Raw genomic sequence first — 16693 nt, forward strand, 5'->3', positions numbered from 1 at the left:
TAGTCCTTGTACAAATCAATAATAATAATAATAATGTCCCCTGAGCTCAAAAGTCTCCTTAATGTTATTCCAGAACAGATTTTATAAAGGATCAAGACATCATTTCAGGTTACTATATGCTTTCCAGTTTTTCCAGTATTTTTCTCCTTTTTGGTTGCATACCACAGAGAGAATGTGAGTTGTTCCATTTCATAAATGTCCTGAATTATTTGCTTCCATTCAGTGATCGTTGGAGGTTCCTTATTCAACCATTTCCTGGTAATTGCTTTTCTACTACCAGCTAGCAGTATTTGCAGTAAATACCTGTCCTGTTTATTAAGTCCAGTTGGCACATTTCCCAAATATACAAGACTGAAAGAAAAATTAAGCTCAGAACTGATTATAGACCTAATTGCAGTCATAATATCCACCCAGTAAGAAGAAATAGCAGGACAGTCCCAAAATATATGAAAATGACTTGCAGACATGTTTCCACACACTAGATATCCCTTTTATTGCTAATTTTTGCCTCTTCTTTTTGCCTCTTTCTTGCCTATTTTTGCCCTTTTTCCACTGTTTTTTGGCCACGTTTTGCCCATTTGAGCTACCTTTTGCCATTAAATACCACTTGTTTCCTAATTTTCTTGCCCATTTTTGCCAATTTTGACTGCTTTTTGCCCATTTTAGTCACTTTTCACATATTTTTTGCCACGTTTTTGCCCCTTATGGACCATTTTTGCCACCTGTAACTAATTGTTTTTGTTACTTCTCACCCATTTTTGCTACTTTCTGACCATTTTTTCTCTATTTATCCCCATTTTCACCCCTTTTTGCCACATTTTGACCATTTTTGCCACCTTTAACTTATTTGTATTGCTACTTCAAGTCTTTGTTGCCACTTTTCCACCTCTTAGATTGTGGCTCTTGCAGATGTATTTTTCAGCAGTTTGGCTCTTTGGCTGAGCGGGGTTGAGTAACACGGGTATGTATAATAGAATAATAAATACAGTTTTTAACCAGGAAATGGGTCCCATATCCCTAACAGCAGGATTAGGAAGCAGCAAGCTCTTCCCCTTTATAAGATCTTCAGTCCTGATCTTTGTTTGCTTCTGAAGTGGTTTTGTCTGTTTGTTGGATCCTCTTTATGTGTTCTGTTGGAATACTAGGGACCTGCAGTTTGAGGATGACCAGAAGGCTCACCAGCAAAGCCAACTCCAGTCACTGCTCTCAGCACACCAGGATATTGTTGCTATCATGACCCGCATTTACAGTATCTTCTCTAATGAGGGATCTGAGGTCAGTGCTATGTTCGCTGTCATTCACTCAGTATAGGAGATATTTGATCATTCAGCCTCTTTGCATGTTAAATGTGCTTTGACCTGTAGTAATAAGGCTGATAGAAATACTTCAGCTGTTTCTCAAAGTCCAGGATCCTTCCTCTGTAGGACGGATCCTCCTGAGTCAGGGCTGACTGAGGTGAGAGTCCTCCCTAAACACACATTTGGGACAGACTAGCGAGTGTGTGTGGTTAGAACCGTCAGACCCATATATATTTTACCCAGCACTAATATGCTGTCATATCATCATATAATTGAATACAATAATGTGGTTATGTCATCATATTTATCATATAATAAAACCATGATATAAGCATATTCTTTAGTGCCTCTTTTACCCGTCCAGCTTTCCTCTGACTCCAGAATATGATGATGATACAAATCTACAGTGAAAACAGAACATTCGATGACCTAGTAAACAGCAGACGGAGGACTGCACCCTGGCTTTGAGGAACAGCTTGAGTGGGACACTGGTCACTTGTACGTCTCTAAGGTCCTGGCTAGGGCTGGGAAATTAATCGCAAATTAGATTTAATCACAATACGGCATGCTGCAATTTTCAAATTGTAAAAATTACAATATTTTTTGAACTTGAAATCTGTCAACATACCAGTGTAAGACTTTTTTTGCAGGGGATATTTTATGCACATCATGCAAACATTCAAGTATTTTTAGAATAAAAATGGCTGTTTTACTTATTTACAATGAGATGACAGAAAAATGATCATCCCTTCAATATAGCGATTGGTATCAAATTTGCAATAGGAGCCAAAAATTCCAATCAGCTATTTGTTTTAAATTGTTTTGCCCTTGTATATTCTATATAATAGTGTGAAGGTTATAATATAGAAATTTATTGCTTGCATTTATTGAAAAATATATCAGATTAGGAATTAAATTGCAATTGCAATATTGGGGGGAAAAAATCACAATTAGATTATTTACACAAGTTGTTCAGCCCTAGACGGAAAATTCATATTTTTAGTGGCTATGTTTTCAATCTGAGAATGACCAAAAAAAGAGAGAACCAGGTACTCCAAACATGAATAAATGTATAAAATGAGGGAGGAGAGCCTTAGAAAGCCTTTTTATAATGTCCAAATCATTCAAAAGCCAGCATGTTTGCACCAGGCCGGTCTTCTTCAGGGCTGACGGAGCAGTCACCCCTCCTTCCTGTTGTTCTCTGAGGAATGAGTGAGATGTAACAGAAAACATGCTGAATTTACCAAATCATCTTACGATTGAAGAGCATGCAAAGGCAGCTAGCTTCCTTTTGTTCATGCAAGCTGGTATCAGTGAAATAGATGAAGATTTTGAAGAAAAAGTATTATTTTATATTATAAAAATTAACCCTGATGATTGAAAACCTCCTTCATAAAAATTAGAAAAAGTAAAAAGTTAACATAATTAGACTTAAAAAAAGAGGAATGTGAGAAAATAAATTTCTGTTTTCATTTTATATTCTTAATTTTGCATCTCACAGTTATGACACAAAGTCGTGATTTTGACTTTTATGTCATATTTTGACCTTTTAGATCCTCAATTTTTAAAATTGAAGTAATCTCCCGACCTTTCAAACTCAGTGTTTTGATTTTTTACTCACATTTTACCTCCTGACTTTGACTTTTATCTCATAATTTGACCTATTAGGTCATACATTTAAATCTTAAACAATATTTTGATCTTCAAAACTCTAAATGTATTATTTTTCTCACACTTTGATGCTTTAAAGAGATGGTTTTGAATTTGATCTCAAATATTGACCTTTAAAACTCTGATTCCAATTGCCTTTTAAAAACATTATTTTGACTTTACATGCCATGTTTTGACCTTTTGAGATAATTAGTTTGAATTTTTATTGCAGAGTTTGAGCCTTTAAACTTATCATTTTGTTTAGGGTTGAATGTTGACCCAGTTCGGCCCTCAGGTTGGACCCAAATGCAGAATTTGGGCCCTATGCATTTGCATAGTCCGCCTAAAGCAAGAAACAGCCCTGTTAGGCTTAACAGTATATGTGTCATTGCTCTGTGTTCTGTCAGGCTTGGTGTAGGGAAACCAATTATTTTTGCAGCTTTTGAGCTACTATGAGTGAGTTTGGCATTGCCGCTCTGGCTTTTTACCAAAAACCATCTACAGCTTTGATTCTGTTGCAGATCAGTTAATTGTATTTGTCTAAAAAGGCTTATTTTTGTGGTGTTTTGTTGTGTAAGGTCCAGGAGCACTGGGAACAGTACACAAAGAAGGTAGACGGCATGATAGAGGAAGCCCTTAGAAGTAATATCAAGCAGTCCATGAAGAAACTATCCAGGGTCATCAATGGAGACAGCAAGACATCCCCTGAACCCCTGTTCAAAGTCCTGGTAGTACTGCACCAGGCATCATCAGAATCCCCACCACAGGTAACAGCATTCACTCTTAAACCACTGACTTAGAGATTCATTCACACTATGTTCACTGAGTTTAAATATATAAATGTATATAGACTTTTAATCAAGGCAGGTAGTTCAAACTTTGTTAATCTACATGGTTGGGGTTGTGATCGATTGTTACTTTTGCTTTACTTTAAAAAAGTTTTACCCATCAGCCCCCTGTACCAGCTACCCATCCTCCTTCCACCTGCCCCCCTAAGCTAGGTCAGGTGTCAACTCTTGGTGCTTTCTTTCTTTATAGTTGGGGTTCTCTCCTGCACTTGCAAAGCTTGCTCAGCAAGTGAACATTTTACCCCAGCTCATAAACACCACCTTAGGAATCAAGCGTCTGCCTGAACTTCTCTCTGGCAAACAGTTCCAGAGGAATCCTATTCACATAAACCTGGGTGAGATCATTATTGTGTTCAGTTAACTCTTAACTGCCTTTAACTTTTATCTCATATCTCTATCTAGTGGCTTTTTATTGGTGGATTTAGATCAGATGTATAAATGATTTCCCAGTGCATTAAAGAATAAAGCACTGTGGTTACTGTACACTTAAATGTATTTGTGTGCTTTCACACTCACCCCTATTTCTCACTCCTGTCCTCTGTTCAGAACAAGATGAGGAGATTCAAAAGATTCAGGCTGCCATTTCAACAGGGATGACAGCAAATGCAAGTCACCTCCAAGCCTATCTGAAGACCTGGGACAAATACAGGGACATCTGGCAGACCAACAAGGACGCTGTCATACAACGCTACCAGAGACAAAACCCAGGAGTCACTGCTTTTGATGCAGATATTCTAAGGCACTGTGCAGTTCAAATCATTTTTAAAAATCACTTTTCTAGACCATAATGTTTTACTTGGCCTTTTATATTTTTGGTTATTTTTCAAAAATTTAAACCAAATCGCTCAGGAGAACAAACTTTGGATAGAACAGGTTCCTTGAATAAATTCAAACGGACTTCAACAACTGTCTCATTGTCATTAAAATGCTTTACGAAGCATTTCTGCATCCTTTACATTTCTGATTTGTGTCCTGCTCTCTGTTCAACCCCAGATACACAGAAGAAGCCAACAATATTGAACAGGAAAATACTGTGGCTGAAATTGGCTTTGTCACACTGGATTGTTCACCGCTCAAGTCCTCCTTGGTGCAGCACTGCAGTGATTGGCAGACAAAATTCACTCAGCTGCTTAACCTGATGGCGAGCAGCCGCCTTACAGAACTCCACGACTCTTTGCAAGACAACGCCAGAAGGTAAGAAGTCAGCTTGGTTTAGGAACAAGGGCCCCTGGTTTTATATTGTACTCTGGTTAATTGCTGTGTTGTTATTCTGTTCAAAAATTCTTTGTATTTATTATTCTTCCACTCGCTTTTCGGCGCGCTTCTTCTTCGACAAAATTCAACCTATTCAAACCATTCAGCCTTCAAAAGATTCAGCCATATCAGCTATATCTTTTCAAAGACCTCTTCTTCATAGTTTCAGAGATATTCAGCCGTTTTCAAAAAAGTTGGGACCATTGAAATGAATGGGTAGAATGTTCTAAAAGAATTCAACTGATTCAACTTTAAAAATATATTAAGGTGGTTTAAAGGATTATTATATTTACCATAGTACTTTCCATTTGATTCAAACTTGTCTACCTTTTATTTATTGATTAGGTTATTTTTTAACATTAAATTAATCTTCTGCCCTTCAAATTTCATTCCCACTATTAGCAGATTGGCTTTAGCAATTCAATATTAAATTGAGCTTCTTTCTCAGATTTTTCCAACCCACCATTAGCAGTTTAGGATCAGCCATTCAAGATAGCATTTAGCTTCTCTCAGGGAATATTGAAAACGCTGCATTAGCAGTTAGGCTTTAGCAATTCAGTATTAAATTGAGCTTCTTCCTCAGATTTTTCATACCCACTTTAAGTAGTTCGGTGTCAGCCATTCAAGACTACCTTTAGGTTCTTTAATAGATTTTTCAAACCCACCATTACCAGGTCTGCGTCAGCCGTTCAAGATAGCATTTTGCTTCTTTCAGGGATCGTTCCAACCCAGCATTAGCAGTGCGGCGCAGCCGTTCAGCATTTCAGCATTCACAGCCAGTTTGTTCAGAAATTGCATTCTCTAGTTCTCATGTTGCCTTTTCCTTTATGGTATCTATGTGTGAGTGTGGCCATTAATGGGTTATCCAAAGTGTGCAGGAAGTTCAAACCCTAATTCTAAAGATGTCAGGATGTTGTGCAAGATAGGTATTTTAAAAATGCAAACATATTTGCGCAATCGAAATTTGATGCCGGCAAAATATTCCAACAAAGTTGGGACAGGAATGTGTTGAGATACATCACCTCTTCTTCCAACAACACTCTGGAAGTTTCTGACTGAGGACACTAACTGTTGAAGTAAAATGGAGCTCTCTCTTTGTCACACTTGCTTAATTTGCTCAACAGAGCAGGGTTTCTATTGTGTTTGGTGCTTCATAATGGGCCACTCATTTTCCATGGGTCAGGTCTGGACTCGTCCTGTACCCTTACTCTTACTGCAAAGCCCTGAGGTTATGGGGTTGCAGAATGTGGCTTGGCATCGTCTTGCTGAAAAAGTAAGACGTGGCTAAGGGGTGGCTCCAGTATTGATAGTGCCTTCACAGGTGTGCAAGTTACCCATGCCACATGCATTAATACACCTCAACACCATCACAGACGCTGGCTTTTCAACTTTGTATTGAAAGCAGTCTGGGCGGTCCTCTTTAGCCCTGAGGACTCACCAGAGGAGTCAGCAGTGCTTCTAGATGATGATGTACTGTATGACTTTGATTTGTATGGTAGAGTCTGAACTTATGGAGAAGCAGTGAAGTGCTGTGTTGGCTTTCCTAAGTGTTTACAAGCCCCTGTTGTAATATTATAGGTCTTTTCCACCAAGCGGTCCAGCTCACTTCATTAATTAATGTATAGTTGTTTTTTTAAAAGCACTTTCAGCTAAAATAAAGCTGTTTAATGCTCATTCCCTACTGAATCAAACTGGACCTTCTGATGGAAACATGGCTTTAGTTACAGATTGTTGCTGGTTTTCAATAAAGCAGGCCGGAGGGGTTAAAGGTCATGGACATTCAGACTTAGTCTAGTTTTAGTCATCACAGATCTATTTTTGTTAGTCTTAGTCTAGTTTGAGTCATCACAGATCTATTTTTGTTAGTCTCAGTCTAGTTGTAGTCATCACAGATCTATTTTTGTTAGTCTCAGTCTAGTTGTAGTCATCACAGATCTATTTTTGTTAGACTCAGTCTAGTTTTAGTCATCACAGATCTATTTTTGTTAGTCTTAGTCTATTTTTAGTCATCACAGATCTATTTTTGTTAGTCTCAGTCTGTTTTTAGTCATCACAGATCTATTTTTGTCAGTCTTAGTCTAGTTTGAGTCATCACAGATCTATTTTTGTTAGTCTCAGTCTATTTTTAGTCATCACAGATCTATTTTTGTTAGTCTTAGTCTAGTTTGAGTCATCACAGACCTATTTTTGTTAGTCTTAGTCTGTTTTTAGTCATCACAGCTCTATTTTTGTTAGTCTCAGTCTAGTTTTAGTCATCACAGATCTATTTTTGTTAGTCTTAGTCTAGTTTTAGTCATCACAGATCTATTTTTGTTAGTCTCAGTCTATTCTTAGTCATCACAGATCTATTTTTGTTAGTCTCAGTCTAGTTTTAGTCATCACAGATCTATTTTTGTTAGTCTTAGTCTTGTTTTAGTCATCACAGATCTATTTTTGTTAGTCTCAGTCTGTTTTTAGTCATCACAGATCTATTTTTGTCAGTCTCAGTCTAGTTTTAGTCATCACAGATCTATTTTTGTTAGTCTCAGTCTATTTTTAGTCATCACAGATCTATTTTTGTTAGTCTCAGTCTAGTTTTAGTCATCACAGATCTGTTTTTGTCAGTCTTAGTCTAGTTTTTGTCATGGAAAGAAAGGCTGTCCACGAACATTTTTAGTCACAGTTTTAGTCGATGAAATGAACACTGTTGGAGATGATGGGATACAGAAGAGAAATGCTGACTCATTCATACATTTGAGATATAATTTGTTTCTAAAATTGTGACTCATTATTGTATGTGTGTTTAGGCTTACTCAACCCCCCCAGACACTGGCAGAGCTCGGGGAGAGCTTGAAGCTCTTGGAAAGTCTTCAGAGCAATCTGCCCAGAACAGAGGCTGAGATTCCTCTCATCCATGATCAGTTTGCTATTCTTGATAAATATGAAGTCCCCATGGAAGCAGCTGTAAGTTTCTCACTCATCAAAAACAAAAGCACTCTCCATGATTATCTATCATTAAAGGAAAACACATGTGATGTTGAACTGACATAAGGCTTTGCTGCTGTGCTAGCATTCCTGAAAACAATAGCAACAGTGTCTGCTAGTGACACTGAGTTGTCATGACAACAATGACAACAGTACATTTCTGATGAGGAGAAGAGTTCATTTTATTACAGTCAGGTTTGTCCTGATTTTTACTCTGTTTATTCAGATAAAAAATCAGGACAAATTGAGATTTGATTTAAAATATGAAAGAACAGCAGGGGCAGGTAGGCCACACTCTGACCTCTGAGTTTACAGGTGTCATTGTAAATTTATGATGAGAATATTCTTCCTCACCATGAGCCCTCTCCTGTCTTTTGGATTACAGGTGCAGAATATGCGTGAAGTGCTGAATGAAGAGTGGGTGTGGTTCCAGGGAGTGTTGATTGATAGTGAGATCACGCTCCAAAAGCACAAGGAAAAGTTTAAGAACAGCCTCATCGTCTCCTCTGACGAGTTAAAGAAGAAGGTCCAGGCAATGATCCAAGAGTTCAACAGCACAGGTGCTGCACTCTCTGGTCTCAGGTTTACAAAAACGTTCACCCTCCTAAACCAGCAGCTTTTATTTCATACCCCATCCACCTTGACACTCCAGATGACTGTTTCATATATCCATGGCATGGAAATATTTCACATTTATCTGGGAATCCTCTCACACAAAGTATTTAAGAGGGGCAGGCCTTATCAAAAAGCTCTTAAAAGGTGATTGGACGAATGTTCTGTCTGTAATATTTTTTACGGGCCAATCAGAGCGATACGACAGAATGAGGTGGTAGAAAGCTGGCAGGCTTCTGAACGGTTGAGCTAGTTGGTGGATAAAACTCATGCTGCAGCAGGGCAGGAGAAAAGTGAAAACACCTTTTCTCTCATGAAGAACTTTCAGTCCAGTTCTTTGATCTCCGTTTGCTAATGAAAATGGTCCAGTTCTGATAAAACAGCTGCTGTATCATTGCTACATCAGAGCTACCTGCATGCAGAAAATTTAAACCTCCCATGTAGATCCTGCGTTGTTCTCCTCAATGGCACTGATTGGTCTGGTCTGTTCTTAGACCTGGCACAGTTGTTCCAGCTTGGAGCTCTGCAAGATAGATCTGCCTGATGGCAGACGTGGAATCTCGCTTTCACGTTTTTCCTTTCATGATGACTTCTTACGTCTGTTACCCTCCACAGGGTAACTGGAGGATCCTAAACTTCTGCTATACTATCCCTTATTTCTTTGCCTTACTCTTGCTTTTTGCTTCTATTATATTTCCTCCACTTTTTCCTGCTTCTTTCTAGTTCTTATTGTGTGTTTCTACACAGTTTCACATTATATGAAAACATTTCAGTGCTCTTCCTGACCATTAAGATGCAGTTTATCTCCTTTGTTTTGGTGTTTTTGTGTGCTGACTTATAAATGTCTTTTTGTGATTGCATATGCACATCTAGGTCCATTTAACAGTGCACTCAGCACTAAGAAGGCCCTGGACCAAATATCAGAGCATCATAGCCAACTGGAGGCTCTCAAACAGGAAGAAACCACCATCATTGATGGCCTGGGCTTCTTTAAGACAGAGCAACCCCCCAACAAAAGCATCCGTGCCCTGGAGAAGGTCTGTCACAGCACTAGGATAATAAGGGTGGGATTATTGAAAAGTGGCAGGATAAATGAGAGACCATATGTGTTACAAAGGCCCCCGGCTGAATGCCAGCCCAGCATAATGCCGTGTCATTGGTATCATTTTTATGTTTTTGAGGTTAGTGTTTATGTATGTCTACATGTTTTCTACAGGACATAAACCAGCTACAGGAGGTTTGGGAGATCACACAGGAATGGAATACCGTGTGGAACACCTGGAAGGTCGGCCAGTTTGCTACACTGCAGACAGAAAGCATGGAGAGCACGGCGCAGGACATGTTCAAGAAACTGCATAAGCTGCAAAGAGAGCTAAAGGTCAGTTCCATCACACAAATGATCGATGGTAAGCTTTCTACAAAGACAATATCATGCTTTTTGCTTCTAACTGATGCAGTGACTCAGGTGACAGAAGGTGTTTTCAGTAGGGATGCATGATATTGGTGCATGACACTCTTTAAAGTCTGTTTTAAGGACTGAAATTGTTCATTTTTGATCCTCAGATATTAAACTGAGTGTTTTAAGGACTTTAGTTTTTGGTCCAAACTACATTTAGATATCAATATCAGCATTATCTAAGCTTATGTTTGTAAATATCGATTATCAGATATCTGCCAGAATGCAACATTGTGCATCCCAGGTTGTAAGTTTGGATACAGTGTTGCCTAAAATGTTAAATGTGTGCACAAAACTGTTTGTCTTTGTCAGTTACTGTTTTGTATCACAAACCACAGTAGTGAGGATGTGTTTTATGTCTGCAGGATAAAGACTGGGACATCGTACATTTCTCAAAGAGCAGGATGGAGCAGTTCAGGCGGACTATCCCTCTCATTGGAGATCTGAGAAACCCAGCTATGAGGGACAGGTGCTGACCTAACTATTTATCTTTTATTACAAATCATTCAAGGGTTTTTTCATCCAGAGTATCATGTATTTAATGTCCCGACAACCTATTAGACAAAATAGTTACATGAACTCCTTGTTGGTGTTTGGGAGCTGCTACAACTTAATTGTGGGGTTTAAGATTCACATGACCTACAGCCATTTGTAAATTAAGCAAGTGGATATATGATTTATAATGTAATAGAATAGCAGGTAAATTTCACACACACTCACTGGCTACTTTATTAAGTACACGTTTATTCAATCTTAATCTAACCCCAAGATTTCATTGAGAGCAACCTCTCATTTATAATGATGTGAAAGTTGCCTCAGCTGATGGGTGTCTCCTGGTGTCTCCTGCTGCTGTAGCCATTCTTCTTCAAGGTTTGAGGTGTCATGCCTTCAGAGATGCTCCTCTGCTCGCCTCTCTTGCTAAGCTGGCCAGATTCCATGTCTGTCGTTTGGTGGATCCATCTTGTAAAGTGTCAAGATAAAACCTTATTCCAGGTCAGAGAATGATGGCACCGGTCAGTGGCATTGAAGGAAAGGATTTGGTGGCTTTAGGCGTGGTTTAGTTGAACTACTCTGTGTCACTCAGGCTCTCGCCTCCAGTTTATGAGTCTGTGCACATTTGCTGTTTGGAAAAGCATGACATGATGATGAAAAGCCTGTTGGTTGTCACAGCCCAGTTACAATGCATTCTGGGATACAGACAGACAATATGGCAGCTAGCCTGCTAGCTGCAAGGATGATCAAAAATGGATGACAAACGGATAGAAAGACATCCAGATTTGAAGTTACTGGTGTGTCTGTAGTCTTTAAAGACCCCAGAACGTCACCAAGTTCTAGGCTCACTAGAAAATGTTCTGTAAGAGCTACAAAGGCGTGGATAGCTTCATTAGAAAGGCACAAACACGGGTCAGAGGAAAAGTGGCTGAGATTTATGGTTGAAAAGCTATTTAACTTTGAAGAACAAGTCTCTTCTTGTCGTGTTTGACAACGCCAGTCTCTGAGGGTTAAAAATGTTTTTTGACAGCCCTAGTTTAAATAAATTTGACTGTGCTGTTACAGACCACACAGAAATACAGAGGTCTCTGCTGCACTCAGATTACATACTTTTACTGTTGTCACAGAGAACATCATCTGTTTCACCTGCATACATTTAATCATAAAAACGAGCTATACGTGTAAATGAAGCCTGGACAGCCCTCACAGTCATTAGATATTCTCCTGATCAGTCTTGGTTTAGGCTGGGCTCTCCAGAATAAAATACATAAAAGCTTCTTTTCTTAATATCCTGTAGTGATCAAACACGAGAGACATCTCTGAGTCCTGAAAATGAATAATAACTGCAGTGAAACCAGAGCATAATGATGAATAGTGGATTTTTGTCATTCAGTAGGAGGAGAACGGGAATGCAGCAGCTGTGTGGGATCTCTGTTTTATGTCTTATTCTTTTCTGACTGTTAGCATTCTGGCAAACTCACAGTGATGTCAAACCACCCTTTCACTTACAAGCACTTTAGTTTCACTGTTGCTATATTTGATGCCTTTTCCAAACACTGCATGTGTTTCCCAGATGGATGTTAAAACACAAATCAGGCCATTACACAGCAGACAGCAGTACATGTAGTAATGAGAAGTTGAACCAGTACCTGTTGAGTGTTTGTATCAGTCACTGGTTAAGGTTTTAAATTAGTGCGCTGCTCCAGAAAATCTCCAGACAGTAACAGAGGCACTAGTTCTTCTTTCTTTTCCCTGTAACACTTTTATTATCAGCACAAGCCCTCAGTTTTTTTCAGTTATTGAGCTAATGTTATACGGTATTAGGGGATTGTGTAGATTCCAGCATCCGTCAGTTGGAAATTTCTTGTTGCTACTCAATATTTATAGGAATGTGAGATTTTAGTGTGGTTTTGTGGAGTCTGAAAACCTGGAATATTTATGATGTAATTAGGGATGCATTATATTAGATTTTTGCTGATATCCGATATGTCGATATTTACAGATTTGTTTTATCCGATAAAAATTCAGACCTTTGAACACAATTTTAGGTTTGAGGATAAAAAAAGAAACAAACCATTTTTTTTCATCAAAAACACATTTTAAAGTTTAAAGAATGAGAATGAATAAAGAAAAAGATCTCAACTTACAAAGGTCTGTGAGTCCAGCCTAAAACTAAAACACTAATTTATTAGTATATATGGACACATTTTACATTTGATATATGCCAATATTCATGATAAAATATCAAATTAAATATCGACAAAAATTTTGATAGCTGCTGATACCGATATTTGGCCTTTTTTGTTGCTAATATCTGCCGATACGACATCTGGCCGATAATATGGTGCATCCCTAGATGTAATTAATGCAAAGCCCCTGCTTATGTATTATTTTACTGTGTATCAGCCAGGCTTGTTAATGATTTAACCCATAAGGACCCACAGGTGTAACATGACCTTTAAAGGTCAATTCATAAGGCCCCTGAGTGAAACACACTCAACATTCTGATCACATCATGTGGCCGGCCCATTACGGGGATAAAGGGGAGAACTTTCTTGGGCTCAGCCAAACAGGGGACCCATTAAGGTCAGCAAAATCATGATCCATTCTAAAGTTAAGATGTGATAACCATGTTTTATATTTTTGAAAAATGTATATATTGCAGTGTATAAATGGGTTAGATGTGGCAAACAAGTTGCAAAAATGGCCTGATATGGTAAACAGGGCTAAACATTGACAAAAATGAGTTAAAAGTGGAAAAAAATGGAATCGATGTAGGAAAAAACTGGCTAAAGGAATGGAAACAGTGGGAAAGGGTTCAAAAGAGGAAAACTGATTTTGACCAATGCTGTATAAATACAAACAAAATATATAGTTAGTGTTGTGCCTCCAATAATTTTTCTATCAGGAGAACTGCGTGTGGGTCCTTATGGGTTAAATATTACTGGTAGCTGCTGACATTAACTTAAACCTGTCCTTTGTTAGATGGCCTCTTTGTTAAGCTAAACTAGAGTATACTGTGATTTCATTGGCTCTTTTCTTTCAGGCACTGGAAGCAGATATGTGAAGAGATGCAGTGCTATTTTGACCACACCAGCGCTGAATTTACCCTGGAGAAGATGATTTCTCAGGGCCTGGACAAGTATGCTGAAAAGATCTGTGAGATCTCTGGAGCCGCAAGCAAGGAACTTTCCATCGAGCAGGTCTGGCCTTCTCTGCGGTCTAGACTGACGTTGTGTTAAAGTGTGTGAATGTGGTGTGGACTGGTAAATAGACATTTCTAGACTTCTACACAGCATTTCTATGAGTTTACCTAAACAGTTCCCAGTCTCTGATTTATGTAAGAATGATTTATTCTCTCAGGGTTTTTAAAGTTTTAAATTTCTGTTAAAACCACTGCTGTCTCATTCTGTGTTTTATGTATAAGGGTCTGGAGGACATCAGCAAGACCTGGAAGGATACATTGCTGGACATAGTTCCTTACAAAGACCAAGGCCACTACCGGCTGAGGTGAGAACCCAGGCTCTGAGGGTTTGAAGATCTTGATTTAAACTAGGGTTTATTAAGATTATTTATTCACCAGGTCTGATTTACCTGCATCACTCCATGTCACCACCACTACAGACTAATGTAATGCTTCTGATGCTGAGTTCTCTAGGGCAGGGGTTCTCAACCTTGGGGTCGGAACTCCCTAGGGAGTCACGAGACACTGAAAGGGGGTCACCAGATGCTTTACAAAAAAACTAAGAACGTTTTTTTTTTAATTACACTGTTGCCGTTTTACACCAATTTGACCAAATGTTTACTTTTTCATCACTTTTAACACCAATTTTAACACATTTTTGCCACTTAAAACCCATCTGTGTTAATTTTTAACCCTTTCCACCACTTTTTTCTGCCTGTGTTTTCCACTTCTAAATCAGTTCTTGCCACTTTCTGCCTATCGTTGCCTCTGTTGACCCATTTTTGCCACTGTTAACCACTTTTCACTCTAGTATTTGCTTATTTTAACCACAGTTAACCCATTTCACCCAATTTCCAACAGTCTTTTGCACTTTAAAGCCATTTCAGCCACTTTTTTTAATCCCCTTTTACAACTTTATGTGCCCATTTTTGCCACTTTAATCCATCTTTGGTTATTTTTTACCACTTTTATCTAATTTTTGCCACTTTTAACCCAATTATCTTCTTTAAGAATCCAGTTTCACCACATTTTCCACCATTTTTTTTTGTCATTGTTAACCAATTTTAACCCATTTCATGTTTTTAACAAGAGTTATTTTAATTTTAAGAAGGCTGTTTGCTACGCAAATGAATAAATAAAGATATTTGTTGCCTTGATAAGAGTGGTTATTATTCAGGTCAAATATAAAATGTGATTTTCACAGCTTTTCTTTACAATAGACCATAATTTTTGGTCTGACCTCTGTGGTCCCCCACTTTGGCTGGGTCCCAGAAACCTACCTCTTTATCCCTCCTCATGGATGGCTTTGTCTGAACATGACTTTTCTTGAATGTTCATGGCTGTTCAACCACCTTCAGGTACAGTAGGGGTCCCCAGTCTCTGGCACCTTTATTGTGGGGGTTTCAGGCTGAACAGGTTGAGAACCCCTGCTGTAGAGAACGTAGATTTAAGAGGAGAAATATCAAAACTGTTAGTATGTGTGCCTAAATCACCAGTAAAGCTTAGAGTAGATGGTAGAAAATATGTTATTAAGCTCACCAGGTTTTTTTAATTGCTTGTTTTAAAACTTAAGCTCAGTATTGATGGATCATGTTTAACATGTTTAGAAAGGTCAGTAAAATTAGAAATATAAGTTTATTTTAGTTTATCTGAAATTATAACAGCTATAATTAAAAACTGACACCAGGGTGAATAGAAAGCTTTCAGGTACATTCTGATAGTAGTTGAACATTAAAGTGTTTTTTATTTTTAAATGTGTGCATCAATGATGGATGAAATTAACTGATAGTTTAACAGCAGGCCTCACTCATATTTAACTCTTTACCTCTGACATGCATTGACAGCAGCCAGCAGCACTCATGCTGAATTTCTTGCCTTGTGTCTTCCAGGAACACTGAGGAGGTTTTCCAGGCCCTGGAGGACAATCAGGTTATTCTCTCAACAATGAAAGCTTCTCGGTTTGTGAAAGCCTTTGAGCAGGACGTGGACCGCTGGGAACGGAGTCTGTCGCTGATCCTGGAGGTCATAGAGATGATTCTGACTGTGCAGCGTCAGTGGATTTATCTGGAGGTACGGAGCATCATTGGTGGGAAATTATTTATCTTCATACTCGGCCATTAGCTGCTAATCATTGAGAAAATCTGTCTGTGAAGTTCACATTTTTCATCCTTTGAATTAGAAAAGTTGACTTGATTTTCTCACAGTGAAGGAAACTTAAACTAAAGGACCCAAGTACAGAAAACGGAAATGGATTATTTCTGACACCAAAGACAAACTAAAAACAACTCACTCAACATTCAAAGTTCCAAAATTACAGTTTAAATTCAGAGGTAAGAATGAGAGCAAGAGGAAACATGGCAAAGTTTGAATGGTGAAAATATGAGATCAATTTTGAAATCATGAGTTTAAGAGTCAAAATATGACTTTAAATTTTAAATTGTGAGTCTGATAATTCAAAATATGGGAATAAAAAGCCAAAAATTAGGAGTTGAAATGTCAAAATATGAGCTAGAATTCAAAATGATGACTTAAATAGTTAAAAATATGACTTAAATTCAAAATTGGGAGTGTAAACAGTCAAAACATGGTATAAAAAGTACAAATTATTCATTTAAAATGTCAAAATATGAGATAGAAAATTTGAAATCAAATTTTTAAAGTCAAAATATGGGATTAAAAAGCCAAAGTCAGGAGTTGAAAAGGTCAAAATTGGGATTGGGAATTTAAAATTGGGAGTGTAAAAGATAAAAATGTGACATATAAAGTCCAAATTATGAGTTGAAAAGGTCAAAGTATGAAATGAAGACTCAAAATCAGAAGTTTGAGTCGCAATATTGAGATGCAAAATTGAAAATATGAAATAAAAACACTAATTTATTCCTTTCCATTCTTGACTTTTTATGAAATGTTTCTTACTCTTTACTTTTTCAGATTT

At 38.0% G+C, this 16693-nt stretch overlaps 1 protein-coding gene across 1 annotated transcript in view; it reads left to right on the forward strand.

Moving 5' to 3' along the window:
• The window catches only part of dnah2 (dynein, axonemal, heavy chain 2), a 122204-nt gene that overhangs the window by 27357 nt on the left and 78154 nt on the right, over nucleotides 1–16693 (forward strand). The window contains 13 exon segments of the mRNA XM_041779160.1: nucleotides 1146–1275; nucleotides 3527–3715; nucleotides 3987–4131; nucleotides 4343–4535; nucleotides 4790–4990; nucleotides 7837–7993; nucleotides 8400–8574; nucleotides 9500–9663; nucleotides 9843–10004; nucleotides 10448–10551; nucleotides 13621–13777; nucleotides 14002–14084; nucleotides 15648–15828. Coding sequence (XP_041635094.1) covers nucleotides 1146–1275; nucleotides 3527–3715; nucleotides 3987–4131; nucleotides 4343–4535; nucleotides 4790–4990; nucleotides 7837–7993; nucleotides 8400–8574; nucleotides 9500–9663; nucleotides 9843–10004; nucleotides 10448–10551; nucleotides 13621–13777; nucleotides 14002–14084; nucleotides 15648–15828 — 2041 coding nt within the window.

Source organism: Cheilinus undulatus, linkage group 22, assembly GCF_018320785.1.
Source record: "Cheilinus undulatus linkage group 22, ASM1832078v1, whole genome shotgun sequence".
In the NCBI taxonomy this organism is placed as follows: domain Eukaryota; kingdom Metazoa; phylum Chordata; class Actinopteri; order Labriformes; family Labridae; genus Cheilinus; species Cheilinus undulatus.